Below are 13,807 nucleotides of genomic sequence, written 5' to 3' on the forward strand. Positions count from 1 at the left end.
ACAACTTACCCAAGAGATGCACTGCTCTCTGCAGGCCAGCAGAGGAGTAAGAACTAAAACACTACGGGTGAGAAAATGTAGTCTTGATGTTTACCCTCACTATTGCTCTTTTTCTACAGGAGACAGTAGAAGCAGTGAATGGATTGCTGTAGCAACCTGTGAAGATGGTGCACACACCATCTCTCGTGATCAATACGTGAAGAACTAATTTAGTAGCCACTGTATCTGGCAAATGAACCCTTGGGGAAAATTTTAAAACCTTTCACCCCATCTTCTCCTTGGCTGTTCATTGTACAAGAGAGATAAAACAAATCAGGGATAAATAAGAACAAATCTTCATAATCATCTTTGTCTCTTACCTAAAACACTCAATGCACTTCTATTAAAGAGACTCTTCATACCAAACTTACATAGAAACACATAAAAAAATTTAAAAATTCCTACCTCTACTAAGTAACTGCTGGTGCTATATCAAGCAAGACCCTAACAGCTGCAATTTCGTACAATGAACATTTGAAGTCATACTCTACCTGCTTCCTCCTCCCCCTCCCCCCCCCCCCAAAAAAAAAAAAAAGGAAATTCTTAGAGAAGGCCCAGTGGACAACAAGGGTATGTTCAAAGTCATGTGCACATCAGTCACTAATGGTGCATTCGTGACTCCTAGCACAGGGGTTTATATGCAACTCCTGCTGCTTCTTGTCACTTCAAGCTGATGCCATCATTGACAGCTTCACTCCTTCCACAGTGAGCCATGCAGCAGCTCTGACCAAGATTAACAGCCAAATGAAGCTAACTGAATACCAATTCAAAAGAAAACATGACTTCCAGACAAATTTAGGGATTGCATGTTCTCTTCTGCTTCATCTACTGTCTGGTTTTCTTTTGCTTGCTTTTCCCATCAAATTTTTTTTTTCCTTTGTAGCAGGTTTCACAGAGTCTCTCTGCAAACAACAAAGAATCTTTTCCTTATTTCAGCACTGTTGAATACATCCCTAGTAGCCAAATTCAACATGCTACAGGTAGAATGATTTTCTGTGGTTTGCTGCTTACTTTTTTCCGTGCACAAACCTGCATAATAGCCTTTTTGTCTCAAATGCTGAGCCCCTTAAGAACTGTCCAGATAAGCAAAATATTAGTCTGAGCATGAGACACAAAGATGGCTTTTACACAGACTTAAAAGGTCAGTATGTTATCCCAAACCCGAGTTCCTCACCCAGCCTGCAAGAGCTGGTCCACAGAGTAGAGATACTTGTCTACTGCCCCTCTTCGGAGAGATGGGTGCTAGGTGGTAAATCCACAAAGCTAGCACCCCTCTCAACACGTGGTAGAACATTTTATCCTACACACACTTTGAACAATGGTTACAATGACGTTTAGTCACACTTAATTCTCACTGATTCTTTTTTTTACCAAGTATGTTCTGTGAGGAGGGGGCTTTGTTAGTAGGGGCCTTTCTTTCCTTGAGGGTAGATCTTTTAGTCTGCTAATTAGGACAGTTCACACACAGTTCCAGTAATTTTCTGTTTGGTCTCACTAACCATTTGGTTCTTCTTGAGCTTATCTTGTTATTTCTTAGCTTGACATATTTATGCTGTCTATTCCTTCTCCCAAGGCCATGTCTGGCTAAACTATGTGTTAGGATTAACTGACATCCTCTGTTTTTCAAATTCTTCCTTTTTTCCTTTAAATAATTGTATCAAATGCGGCGGGTGGGGGGGGGGGGGGGGGGGGGGGGGGGGGGGGGGGGGGGTGCGGGGAAGGGAGGGGTAGTTTGTTTATTAGTTTACCTTAAGAGACAAAATAGAAGGCTGGCTAGAAAAAGCTTGAGTGCCTTTAACTCAAACTAACAAGGGTACACATGATCTAAGTAAGGTTCTTATTTCTTATTACTAAAAAATGTGCTATTAAGACACAACTATGCAAATTAAACACATACTAAAAATAGACTAACAATCAACCTTTCAGACTAGCAATGCATTTTGGGAAGAGGAATAAGTGGTTTATGCAACTCAGCTTATCACCAACTTTTAATTTATGCTATAAGGAAAACACATCATCTCAATCCTGATCAAAACACTAGGGAAACAGACATCTCTACCACCCTGTTCTCTTGTGAAAGAGAAGTAACAGACGTTAAAACTTCCAACCAAAGAAAATGCAAGCATGATTGCCAAATAGGAATTCACAGATGTTCTACAAACCACAGGATGTTCAAAGATTTAGCTGCATCGTTGACTGATCTTTCCAAACCTTGTCCAGTGAACCATTTCAGACCCAAGAACTCACCTACATCCCATCACTCCAAAAACCATGCACTTCAAATGCTGCTCTTTGGGCAATCTTTTAACTCTATAAAGCAACTGAAGTATAGGACAGCATGGTGACATTATTATATTCTACTGCTAAGCTAAAAACTGCCCCATTGATTTAAGTCAGGATGTAGCTCCACAACAGGCCAAGCCAACCTGTGCCAGGGCTGCCAGGGTTCTGCTCTTTCACCTGCTCCCTAAACACAGCAGAAGTAGTTACAGCCCCAATGACACATCCTCTCAGCCTGCCACGGCAAGGCACTCTGCACTGTTTCACAATCATTGTAAAGCCCCCAAAAGTAGAAGTTTGTGAATAGTTGCTTCTTTTTCAATCAGATTTGAAAGGCAAATGAGTTTTTGTAAGGAATGCTTGACAACAGCAGAAAGAAAAAAATGTTTATGTCTGCAGCACTTCAAAACATGTAGATTCTTCTTCCACATTTCATTTCTACAGGAATTTCAACAGCAGCAGTGCTGGCTTGCACACTCTTCCTTTCCCGCATTCCTATTCCTAAGCCAGCTCATTTGCCTGTGAAGCTGGATGATGAATCAGACTGGGAAGTGATCCATCTGAACATCAAAAGTTTCCCACGCCATCTTGGGTTATTTTTCCAGCCACATTTATTCAATGATTTAGTTCACCATACTAACAAAGCAACAGCTGTGCTGGTAAAATGCAGGGCTAGTGAGGGGAGGAGCAAAACAGCAGGTAACTTGCCTTGTAATGCAAGAGAAACTTTAACATACTATTATAGCTGAACAAGCAGTTGTAGCCTAAGACTATAGCTGTAGGACCTTTCCTCTTCTTGCTTCAAGACCCAAGGAAATACACCCAACGTGAGGCTACAGTTTGATGGGGAAGCACATGGAGCACCTCATTGTAAAAAACTCTGAAGTTTTGGTTTTGATATCTAGCTGCTGTACTTCAGCCTTACTAAAGGGGGAGGCAGACAGCTTTAATAATAGAGTTGTGATGGCTTTATGAAGGGGCAGTAATACTTACTCGACAGATTTCTGTGATGACATGACTAGCTCAGTGGAAGAGCAGCCAATGCTGTTTATCTTGGCTTTAACAAGGTTTATAACACCATCGCCCATAACATCCTCACAGGCAAACTGAAGCAGCCCAGGCTAGGACAGTGGACAGTGAGGTGGGCTGAAAACAGCTCACATGCTGGGCTCACAGGGTTGTGACCTGGAGGCCAGCCACGAAGGATCAACCCCAGGGCTTGACACTGGGATCGACACTGTCTGGCATCTTCATCAATGACCTGGACAATGGGGCACAGTGCCCCCTCGGCAAGTCTGCACACAACACAAATCTGGGAGGAGTGGCTGATCCAGTAGGTGGGTCTGCTGCCATCCAGAGGCACCTCAACAGGCTGGAGAAATGTCCCAACAGGAACCTTACGAACTTCAACATAGGGAAGAAACAACTCCCGCACCTTGGAACAAATAGCTACACACATCACAACAGACTGGGGCTAACCATCTTTTCAGATGTGGCTCTGAGTGTCCTGGTGGACACTGAGTTGATCATCAGCCAGCAGTGTGCTCTTGCAGCAAGGATAACCAACAGCACTTGGAGCTGTACTACAAAAAATGTCACCAGCAGGTTGAGGAAGATTCTTCCCCTGTGCTCAGACCTTAGTCCAGTTATGGGTTATGCAGTACAGAAAAAGCTACAGACATACTGGAACTAGTGCAGTGAAGCACTATGAAAATTATGATAGGATTAGAGCATCTGTCATACAAGCAGCAGCTCAATGCACTGGCACTGTTTAGCCTCGAGAAGAAAAGGCTCAGTATGAATCTTACCAGCCTGATTATAGAGCTGAAGGATGTTAAAAAAAGATGAAGCCATATTCTTCTCAGTGGTGCCCAGCAAAAGAACAAACAGGAAGCAATGGACACAAACTGGAGACAAAGGAATTTCTGTTTAAACAAAATGAGAATATGGGGGGTGGGGGGCGAGAAAAAGAGGTTGCCTAGAATAGTTGTGAAGTCTCCATGCTTGGAAATATCAAAGACCCAGCTGGACAAAGATCTGAGCAACCTATTCCTGATCACTCCGCTCTGAGTAGAAGAATCGAACAAAATTTCCAGAGGTCCCCTCCAACCTCAACCATCCTGTGATTCTGATATCCAATTTACAGGAGAAATAATAAAACACAAAAACAGTCTCTTCCCTCCCTTCTCCCCGCTCTCTCCCCAACAAACTAAAGAAAAGACTAAGCCAGAACAAAAGTAAAGAACCTTGCTTTACCTGAGCGGGTTGCTTGGAAGCTCCTCACAGGCAACAGTGTTAAGGGTTTGGCACACAGGATTTCCCAGGTTTTGTTATGAATCAGGAAGCCATAGGAACACCTGCTCTAGCTGTAGACTATGTTCTACCTGTGCTGTCTCCCTGAGACCCCACAGCCCAAGACTACAACAGGTTTTGCTGCTGTACTGGCATAGCTAGCACCTGGAAATCAGAGGTGGGAGCATGCTTAACCAAGACAGGATCTTTAAAGTTACACCCAGGCATGCACACACAATTTTTAGAAGGCTAGTAACATTTCCAAGTGTCCATAACCATTCATGGGGGATCATACAAGCAAAAGAAATCTGTGAAACAAATGCAGTTTTTAAGCTTCAGGAATATCAAGTCCTTGTTTCGTGGCACTGTAGCACTAGTACACTCCAAAGAAAAGGGCTGACAGCCTGAAGAAGACATCTTTCTTAGGAAGTTATTGGGCAAATACATCTTTGGAAGATGTTCAGGATTAATTATAAAAAACCTCCCACTGGCATCGGATCACACTAATCCTGCTCACACACTGGCTTAGCTCATAATGAAAGAGTTCTCTATCATGTGAGATAACTCCCAATTATCATTGGGAATATGACATTCCGCCCTCAATCCCTCACCTCATCACAAGAGGAGGAATGCATGGTGAAAGCTTTGGTATAGAACAATTGCTATAATGCAATAAATTCCCTAATAACTCATGTCTTTCTCCACTCATGCCTGTCACAGCAATTAACATTTTATCTGTGAGGCTGCCAATAAGTAACAAGTCTCATATTAGTTCATTTGCTCATGTCACTTTTAATGAATGATGATATTTCATCCACACGCTGTAAGGTACTGGCAAGAAATCTATCTTACACAGCAGAGCCTTCCCACCTTCTGTCTGCAAAACCCTGTTCAGTCAGCCACAAGGTATTGCTTCTCCATCCACCAGCTGAAGTACAGAAGACAGTTCAAATATCAAGTACTTCTTATCACTGAATAATGACTGTACTTCTACACAATGCTAGAAGGTATTACAAAAAGAAGCCCCTCTCCAGTGTACTTCAAGTTGTAAAAAATTCCCTTTCCTGTTTATCATACTATCCTTGAAAAATTCCTTCACTTTTCCACCCGCAGGTTAAGTGTCTGTGATAGACACAGAAGAGTTCTACGTACAGCATCTTCTCCTGCAACTTTACGAAGTTTGGAATTGAGCAGGACCTTCTGCCCTAATTTCAAGGGTTTAGTTCTGTTAACTAACTTTTAATTTCCCAAACTTTAGATAACTCATGGTGCAGGGCAAAGATTATCAACTATTGATAGTACACGAGGAATTACTTCTGCATGAAATAGCAGTGAAGAACTCCTTATGTTACTTCACTGTTTACCACTGTTTGCAGCACTCTTCTAAACAGACTATAAAAATGTATACTTATTTAATCAAATGAAACATACATTAGTTTTCAAATAAGACAGAAAATATGACAATAAATCTGATACACACCTTGTCAACCAATGTCCAAAGTCTGACCGATGAGCCCACTGGACGCCTGTCTGATTCAAGGATCGAAGTAGCCGACAGCAAATAAGGATGATCCATGGACTTGCTAAGCTTATCCACTTATCTGATCCTTTTATGAATTCAGCCGAAGAGGTGGCCTTGCTCAGCTTCGAATTACCTGCTGCTGGAATGTCTATATTCTTGCACTCAGAGGCTTCCCCGACACTATCAAAATTTTGTTTCATAGTGGTGCTATGGTGAGGTTCCCATTCTTTCAGAAGAAAATTATTTCTACAAAGTTCCTGACACAGCACCAAACAAAGCGTATTGATAAGAAAATACCAGGTTTGATGTTCCTCTTCTATAAAACTGCTTGCCCCTAAACTCAAAACATGGCCAATTGTTCCAGCCAGAATCAGCACATCTATTTCTGACCAGCTGGAACTGGACACAACCAGATTCTGCAAACAAAACAAAAAAATATAGCAGTGGTGAAAGCATACAAAGATTTCACTTGTTTAAGCATTTATACTGTGGTTACAGCCATTTCCTCTAAGAAAACAAAATAAACAGTGAGACATGTTATTTCTAGCTTGACAAATCCCAAAAATTTATAAAAGAATCATTTCAGTGTAGCCTATTTAGCTAGCATTGCAACATAATGATACTTTTTAAAATGACAATGTGTTAGTGAAAAAATTTCTCCATGAATAATCATCACAACAATACACATTAAGATTCCCTACCACTCTGTCACAGAAGATTCGAAACAAGCTCTCTCCCTGTTGCACATTTGTAGAAGTAAAAATAGAAGTCCTGCAGAGATCAAACTTGAGATACAGACGATAGGTAATTTTCTAAGTTTAAATCTATGCTACTGTCAACTCAGTACAGTGACAGCCTTCACTAATCAAATTAACAAAAGTTGCTTGCAGACAGTCTGATGGCACCCCTTAACCCTGCTTAGCTTGAAATGTGTCTTTCATCATAAAATCCACTTTAAACATTACCCATCTATTATTTACTTCACACGCTGTGCCTATCTAAAACCGCAATATTCTTTGTCTAATGCCCCCACTAGCTCAATTTCCTGTTCACAGCAGCTACTCGGAATTGCCTCATCATCATTGCCTTCAATGATACTGCTAAAAAGAGAGCATAAGGGCATGCGGAAGGTGAGAGCAGCTGGTTCATTGACATTCTCAGGTAAAGGACCTTTTCTGCTCACGGGGAATACAAAGTAACAGGGAAAGCCACTAAAAGACCACACAGAGACACAAGCCTGGTAAGTAAGCAGGAAGGGAGATCATAAAGATGACCAAAACTCTTCAGCCATTAATTGGCAGGCCATTAAGCAACCAGCTCTGAAGAGCATCAGCCTGGACTTTGTAACAGATAAGGGGGAAGTGACAGAACTTGAGTATTACAGATACCTGATGGTGCCTCTGAATCTACACAAACTCATTAAGCAGTGCTTCAGGAAAGTGTCAAAAGGCAAGGGAGAGGGTGTGATGAGGGATAGGCTGGAGGCGGGAGGCAACCTGAGAGGAGCAGGGATGAAGCGGCCAGGGTCATGCGCCAGCAGACGCCAGTCAGGGAACTCCTTTCACTGGGCCTTGTGCCTGGTCACAGTGGCCTACCCTGTCTATCAAATCCTCCCCTAACCACCTTTCTGTGACCTCCACTTTCTATCCCACCCATGGGGGCTCCAAGGTCTCACTTCAAGTAACTGGGCACAAGCCCACATGCCAGAAACTTGAGACCAGATCGAGTAAAAGCAAATATCAGCAACTGGAGTGGGATCACGGGTCATTGGAACCACATGCCTGTAGTGCCAGTAACCGCAGTGTGTGAAGGTCCACATGCCAGAGAGCAGAGTGAGGACCATAGGCCATCAGGACCGTGTGCCGAGGTTCCAGCAGCTGGAGGGATCAGAGTGCAAAGAGAAGTCAGGGTGCTGGTAATGGGAAAAGCAACTATGGATCACCAAGCTTGGTTGCTGATGCAGATCTACAGAGGGCCCAGAGCGTGCACCGGTATGTGTGAGAGATCACAGGATCACTGACTGGAGGGACATCAGCCTCTTCAACTTCTCCTCAAAGTCTGAGCCAGAGGTAGGGACAAGGACTGAGACTGGGCATGCACAACTGGGCTCCAGCAGCCAGGCAGGACAAATGCCCAAGCCCCAGAGGCTACTGGAGCCAGCAGGGCTTCCTAATATACCTTAATACATAGGGTTACATACTGCATTTTGGAAAAGACACTGTAAAAAATCATCCTTTACTGTTTTATTTTCTCGTTAATTTTTCCTCTTACAGAATATCACAGACTATCTCTTAAATTGATATTTTAAACATCTGACAAACAACTTAAAAGCCAAATCAAAACCACTGCATGCCTCAGAACAAGGATTTCTGAACCTATTTTCACATTAATTTCTTTGCACGCTTCAACCCTATCATCCTCCTCTCCTACACTTGACCTTACAAACAAATTTTAAAAAACCACCTTGAATATTCACAGACAAATTGCACAGAGAACATACTCACATTCAAAGATGAACAGTGTACCATGATTCCTGACCTGTCAAAATCATTTCTTAGAACAATATAGAAACTCACTAGAGCAGGTAACAAGAAAGTAGATGTAAAAAACAGAAATATCCCTGAGCATCTTAGATGCAAGTTTCACTTATGCTTAAGATTTACTGACAGCAACATACGTCTTTTTATTCAATAAGCAAGACCACATAACATGGAGAGGACAACAAACACACTAGATGCAAGAAGCTAGTTAACATTATCTGGAATTTTGCTTTGAGGAAAACAGCTTTTGCAAAAATCAAGATTCTCTAAGATGTATGAGAAAGAATACAGGAGGTACAGTTAAAGTTAACACCTATTCACATCCTCTCCCTTTCTTGTGTTGTTAAAGAAATACATCACGCCAGTCACTTCAGTAAACAAAAAACAACAAAAAACCCCACAGAAAAAAACCCCAACAACAAAAAAACACACACACAAAACCACACAAACAAAAAAAGCAACAAAAAAGTCCCCGTGAGGTCACACAACAATAATGAGGGAAAAAACAGTAAACACTTAGCACAAGAACAGTCATCATCTGAGAAACTGCCCAGGCCCAATACAAATTTACTACCATTTGAAGTTTCTTTAGCGTTCTAAGGACCGCTCCTTTTTGTTTAGTACTCTACTCTGAAAATCGAATACTATAAGCTGGTATTTGGAACAAAAGGACAAGGTAGCCCATGCAGAGACCAAAGACCATGAAATTCACGAAGATGAGACAAGAACAGTACATGACTAAACTACAGAAAGTTTAAACTCCAATAATTCCATCATGCTGACCTTAAAAATCTTCACTAACTAAATAATGAGTGAGCACATAAGCACCATCTGCTTGCAGAGACAAAGGAATCTGAGATCCTTAACAAATGACAATGAACGAGTCTTCAATACAATTCATTTGTCTTCTTTATAAGACATAACATAAGATCTATATAAGGATTGCTCTCTTGTATCTGGTTGCTGTCAGCCCTGATATGAAAACTGAAGAAGTGACGTATTATCAATGGGGAACATGTAGAAGCCTCAGGAAAGTGATGGCATTAGTGCAAAATGTCCAGTGTCAGAGATCTGTATTTCCCATCTGCTTGTCTGACTCTCGCAATTCCAGTGAAAAGAGAAAAAAATTACTGTCATATTCATATCAAAGGATTAAAGTCCAATGGCATTCACTGACAAACCACATTTCAGACCAGAGCTAGTCACTATGCAAAATGAAAAATTATCCTGCAAATTATAATCTCCTGAGCCTTGATGATCTAAGAAATACTGAAAATAGGTTCATCAGATTTTTCTAAATTTACTGGTAATCCCTCATATATGAACTGTGCCTTATTAGAAGTGCCATCATTACAGTTTTTATACAGCCTGACCTTAGGTTACTTACATTGTACTTAGTTGAGATCTAGTTTACGGGCACAGAAATGTAGGTCCTACTCTGATACACACAGCTCGCTCTTTCTAGCTGCTGAACATGTCCAGCTCTCAGGGACTCAGCAGGCACTCCAATGACTCGCACTAGTATCTTGGCAAACAAACTTAATACATAATCTTTGGGTTAGAAATGCAGAAATGCCAGGCTTCCAGTTTAAGTCTATAATCTCCCAAGCCAAAGTAGCCTTAACATCTGATGTATCAGCATTACTAATTAAGTAATACAGAAACTGACTTCTTTGCCCTATCTTTGAACATACCTTGCTAGCTTGCAGAAGTGCCAGTAGGTAAATAATGGAATATATACATCTCTGCCTATGAAACTTACATTTTCTTCACTCCTGTAGAAACAAAATTGTCTGGATCCAATTCCAGTTATGTGGCTTCTACATGGCTGAGAGTAAACCTCTTTCTCCCCAAAATTAACCATCCATACTTAATGCCTGAGGAATTTTACAATCACTTTTCAGATGATAAATGTTTTAATTCCCATGCTCACCATCGCCCAAAATTGAAATACTAATCATTCTGTTTCCTTCTGATATTTGGGCTCCCTGAACCTAGTCTTCACTCCCAATGATGATAACTTTCCTATGACAGGCTACTACAGACCACACTTCTACATTTTCACAGCAGTCTGGGATCATTTTTGAAAGCTACCTAGTAAAGGCACTATCCATCACCCTTCCCCGCCCCCCCACCCCCCACCCCCAGGTCAAAAAATGCAGTAAGATTTTTAGGTATAATTGCATAAAAATATGTTTCATTATTCAATTCAGTAAGAATATCACACAGAGGAGAAAAACCAGAAATATTTTTAAATTAACAGGGTATTTTAAAATAAAGAGAAAGAGGAACACTGTTTACATAATGAAAAAACCACTATAATTCTGCATAACATAAGTTATCAAAAGCTGTATTTGATAAACTTTAACTTGTGTTCTATTTTCAAAAACCTATTGGTTTTGATCTCTATCAGAAATAGGGAAAAAACACACAACTAGTAGTAGTAAATACCGCACTTAAGTCAACTACCAAGCAATTAGAATGAAGCTATGAACAACAAGTTAAATTTTTTGTAGATTTTCTGGAAATCATAAAGGGCTGCAGAACTATTTAAAGCCTAAAGTGTCGTTAAGGGACTGGCACTGCTAGAAACATAGTAATCAGAAACTATAAATAACAGTCAGGAAGCAGATGCTAACACTGCCTGCACTGGTCTTCAGAAAATTCATGAACTTGGTAATCAGTTTCTATATTCAGCCACAGTGGGAAAAAAAAGCATTACAAATGAGAAGCACTTCAGAGAAATCTTTAGATGTGAACGGAAACAATTTGAAGAAAAAAGCTCTGAAGCCATTAACAGGAGAGCTTATCTCAACTCCTTTTAAAATACCTACATTTTATCACATATCATGAGCTTAGAAAAGCCCATTAGCTTTTTAAAACGGCAAGACCCTGATTCAGGATTCTACTTCTGCCATCAGAAGAGCAGGGCTTCAGGGCTCTTTCAGGAGTGGAGCCCATACATAGATTCGCGCTGTGGAGATGCACAGGTCACAGACACTTGGATTCTGAGATATTTTAGCGTAAGTAATACTCCTAACTCACAGATGTCCCTTCAAGATCAACACACAGTATATACAGACAGCCATTTCCTCCCCCAAAGTCTAGGTATTCTATTCGAAAAGGGGATGGAAGGTGGGACATGAACATTTGTGAACTGTACTGTGTATGCCCCAGTTACCAGTAAATAACCTCTGACATCCACACTGCAAGGAACACCAGATTATCCAGGCTCCTTTCGCATTCTCCAGGCTCTATCTTTGTACAAGCAGCCGCCTGCAAAAACACCATATTGTTCTGCAACAGCCCTGAGACTAGGAAAAATGTAAATCAAATCCAGACCACTGCTTTTATACATGTCTGGAATGGAGGTACCTACTAACTAAACCTACAAAATATTTCAGACTTGCTTTGGAACTTGAACAGAGACAGCAGTGCCTCTCTGACTGATGAGACATACATCCAGTCACCTATGGAACAGGATTGAAGATAGGACAATGAAAATGGATTTCTACAGGTCTGGATACAAAGTCATGTCTGCCTCAACCAGAATTACTATTGCCTTCATAAGACATGCTTCAGCCTCCCACATTTTCAGATATGCCTCAGGTAGGAATATGATCACAGACAGACCCAGGATGAAGAATCCACTATTTTTTATTTCTACCTGTGCCAGCCTTGGAAAACCAAACACACACACAAACCTCCTGGAAGACATTGCTGAAAACCTACTCATTCATGCATTATCAACTTGAAACAGAGGATCTGATCATCTGCTGATATGTCCTGAGGTCCCAGCCAGGTAAAACTCCAGAAAACACATATGCACCACCTTTCTAGTTTGAACAGGAAATGCTTGAATTGGTAACTGCTCCATTACATCCAAATGGAGATATTTTCAAAGGCAACGTGAAAATACACATCTCCATGTTCAAAAGACACTAAGTGATCCCTGTCCTAAAATGACAGAAGTGGCAATGTCAGTGACAACAAATTTCACTTGTGAATTAAAGGGTTTTTTTCTATTTCTTGTCCAGATGGTGTCATAATTGGTATCAAAAAGGAAAATGAGACAAGCTGCTGCTGAAACATTCTTCTTCAAGCAACAGGGGATTAGATCAAAAGTCCCAACATTAACCAGGGAGAAAGGTCCACCTGCAGAGGTATCTCACAAGCAGAATGTGGGGTGCTGGAGGCAAACATACAAAACAATATCCTAGATGTAATTTCTAATCAGTTTGTCTAGTTTTACTCAGTTTGTCCTCAAAGGCAGACATATGGAGAAAGCAGGGGAGGGAAGGAAAACAACTGAAATAGAAAGGATAGATAAAGATTTCTCACCCACATTTCTGTCCATACACCCTAGGCATAGCTGACTAGGTGGAATCATCAGAAATGGCCAACAGATTATCAGTATGGAAATGGAACTTCGTCCTCTGAAGTTCCTCAGAAAAATTCATTCTAAAAGTGGAACATCATGGATTATATCGGTGCTTCCTTTTGTGTGTTCCTTGAGAAATTATTTGCCTCCATGAGGGAGCTGGCAATTAATTCCTTTCATAAGAAAAGCCCTTCTACCCAAGTCAAGTTTTGAACACCAGGAGACATTTTGCAATTGCTGCTGTGATCATTGACAGAGCAGCTGTATTAGCAATATACAAGCCACCTGCAGGAAGCTGTTTACAACAGCAGCTGTGTCTCACTAACAAGGATGAAAACATGCCAGGAACAGATGGGAATGAAACACTAAGACTCAGGTCAAACTAAAAAGGCAGAGCTTGTACCTGTCAACCAGTGCCTGGTAATCGACTATTCTAAATTTAGTAATAGCCAAGGAATAGCAGCATCTTCCTAGATTCTTTGACCTAGTAGGAAAGCATTTTTCCCGGATCATAGAATGTTACTTTAAAGTTACTCCTACAGTAGTGGGTGTCACAAGGAATTAACTTGTCTCTAGACATGTAAGAAAGATGGGTCAGCCTGGAGGAGAAAGCCATAATCCGTTGTCATTGCTCTCAGCTCTGCTGAAGTGGAATGCCTGTAAATTTTACACAGGTCTAGACAGTCATTTTTATGTTCTTACTGTTTGCTAAAATTAGAAAAACTGGTAACAAGATGAAAAATGAGCTTGTAT

The 13,807-nt window shown here is 41.0% G+C and overlaps 1 protein-coding gene across 5 annotated transcripts in view; it reads right to left on the reverse strand.

Moving 5' to 3' along the window:
* The window catches only part of PIGG (phosphatidylinositol glycan anchor biosynthesis class G), a 98,950-nt gene that overhangs the window by 58,845 nt on the left and 26,298 nt on the right, over nt 1–13,807 (reverse strand). For all 5 annotated transcript variants that reach the window (XR_008744883.1, XM_055791492.1, XM_005232850.4 and 2 more), the window contains exon 9: nt 6,092–6,549. Coding sequence is in view for 4 of the 5 variants with exons in the window: in XM_055791492.1 (XP_055647467.1) it covers nt 6,092–6,549 (458 nt within the window). In the remaining variant the exon portion in view is untranslated. The remainder of the gene's footprint in view (nt 1–6,091; nt 6,550–13,807) is intronic.

Source organism: Falco peregrinus, chromosome Z, assembly GCF_023634155.1.
Source record: "Falco peregrinus isolate bFalPer1 chromosome Z, bFalPer1.pri, whole genome shotgun sequence".
In the NCBI taxonomy this organism is placed as follows: Eukaryota; Metazoa; Chordata; class Aves; order Falconiformes; family Falconidae; genus Falco; species Falco peregrinus.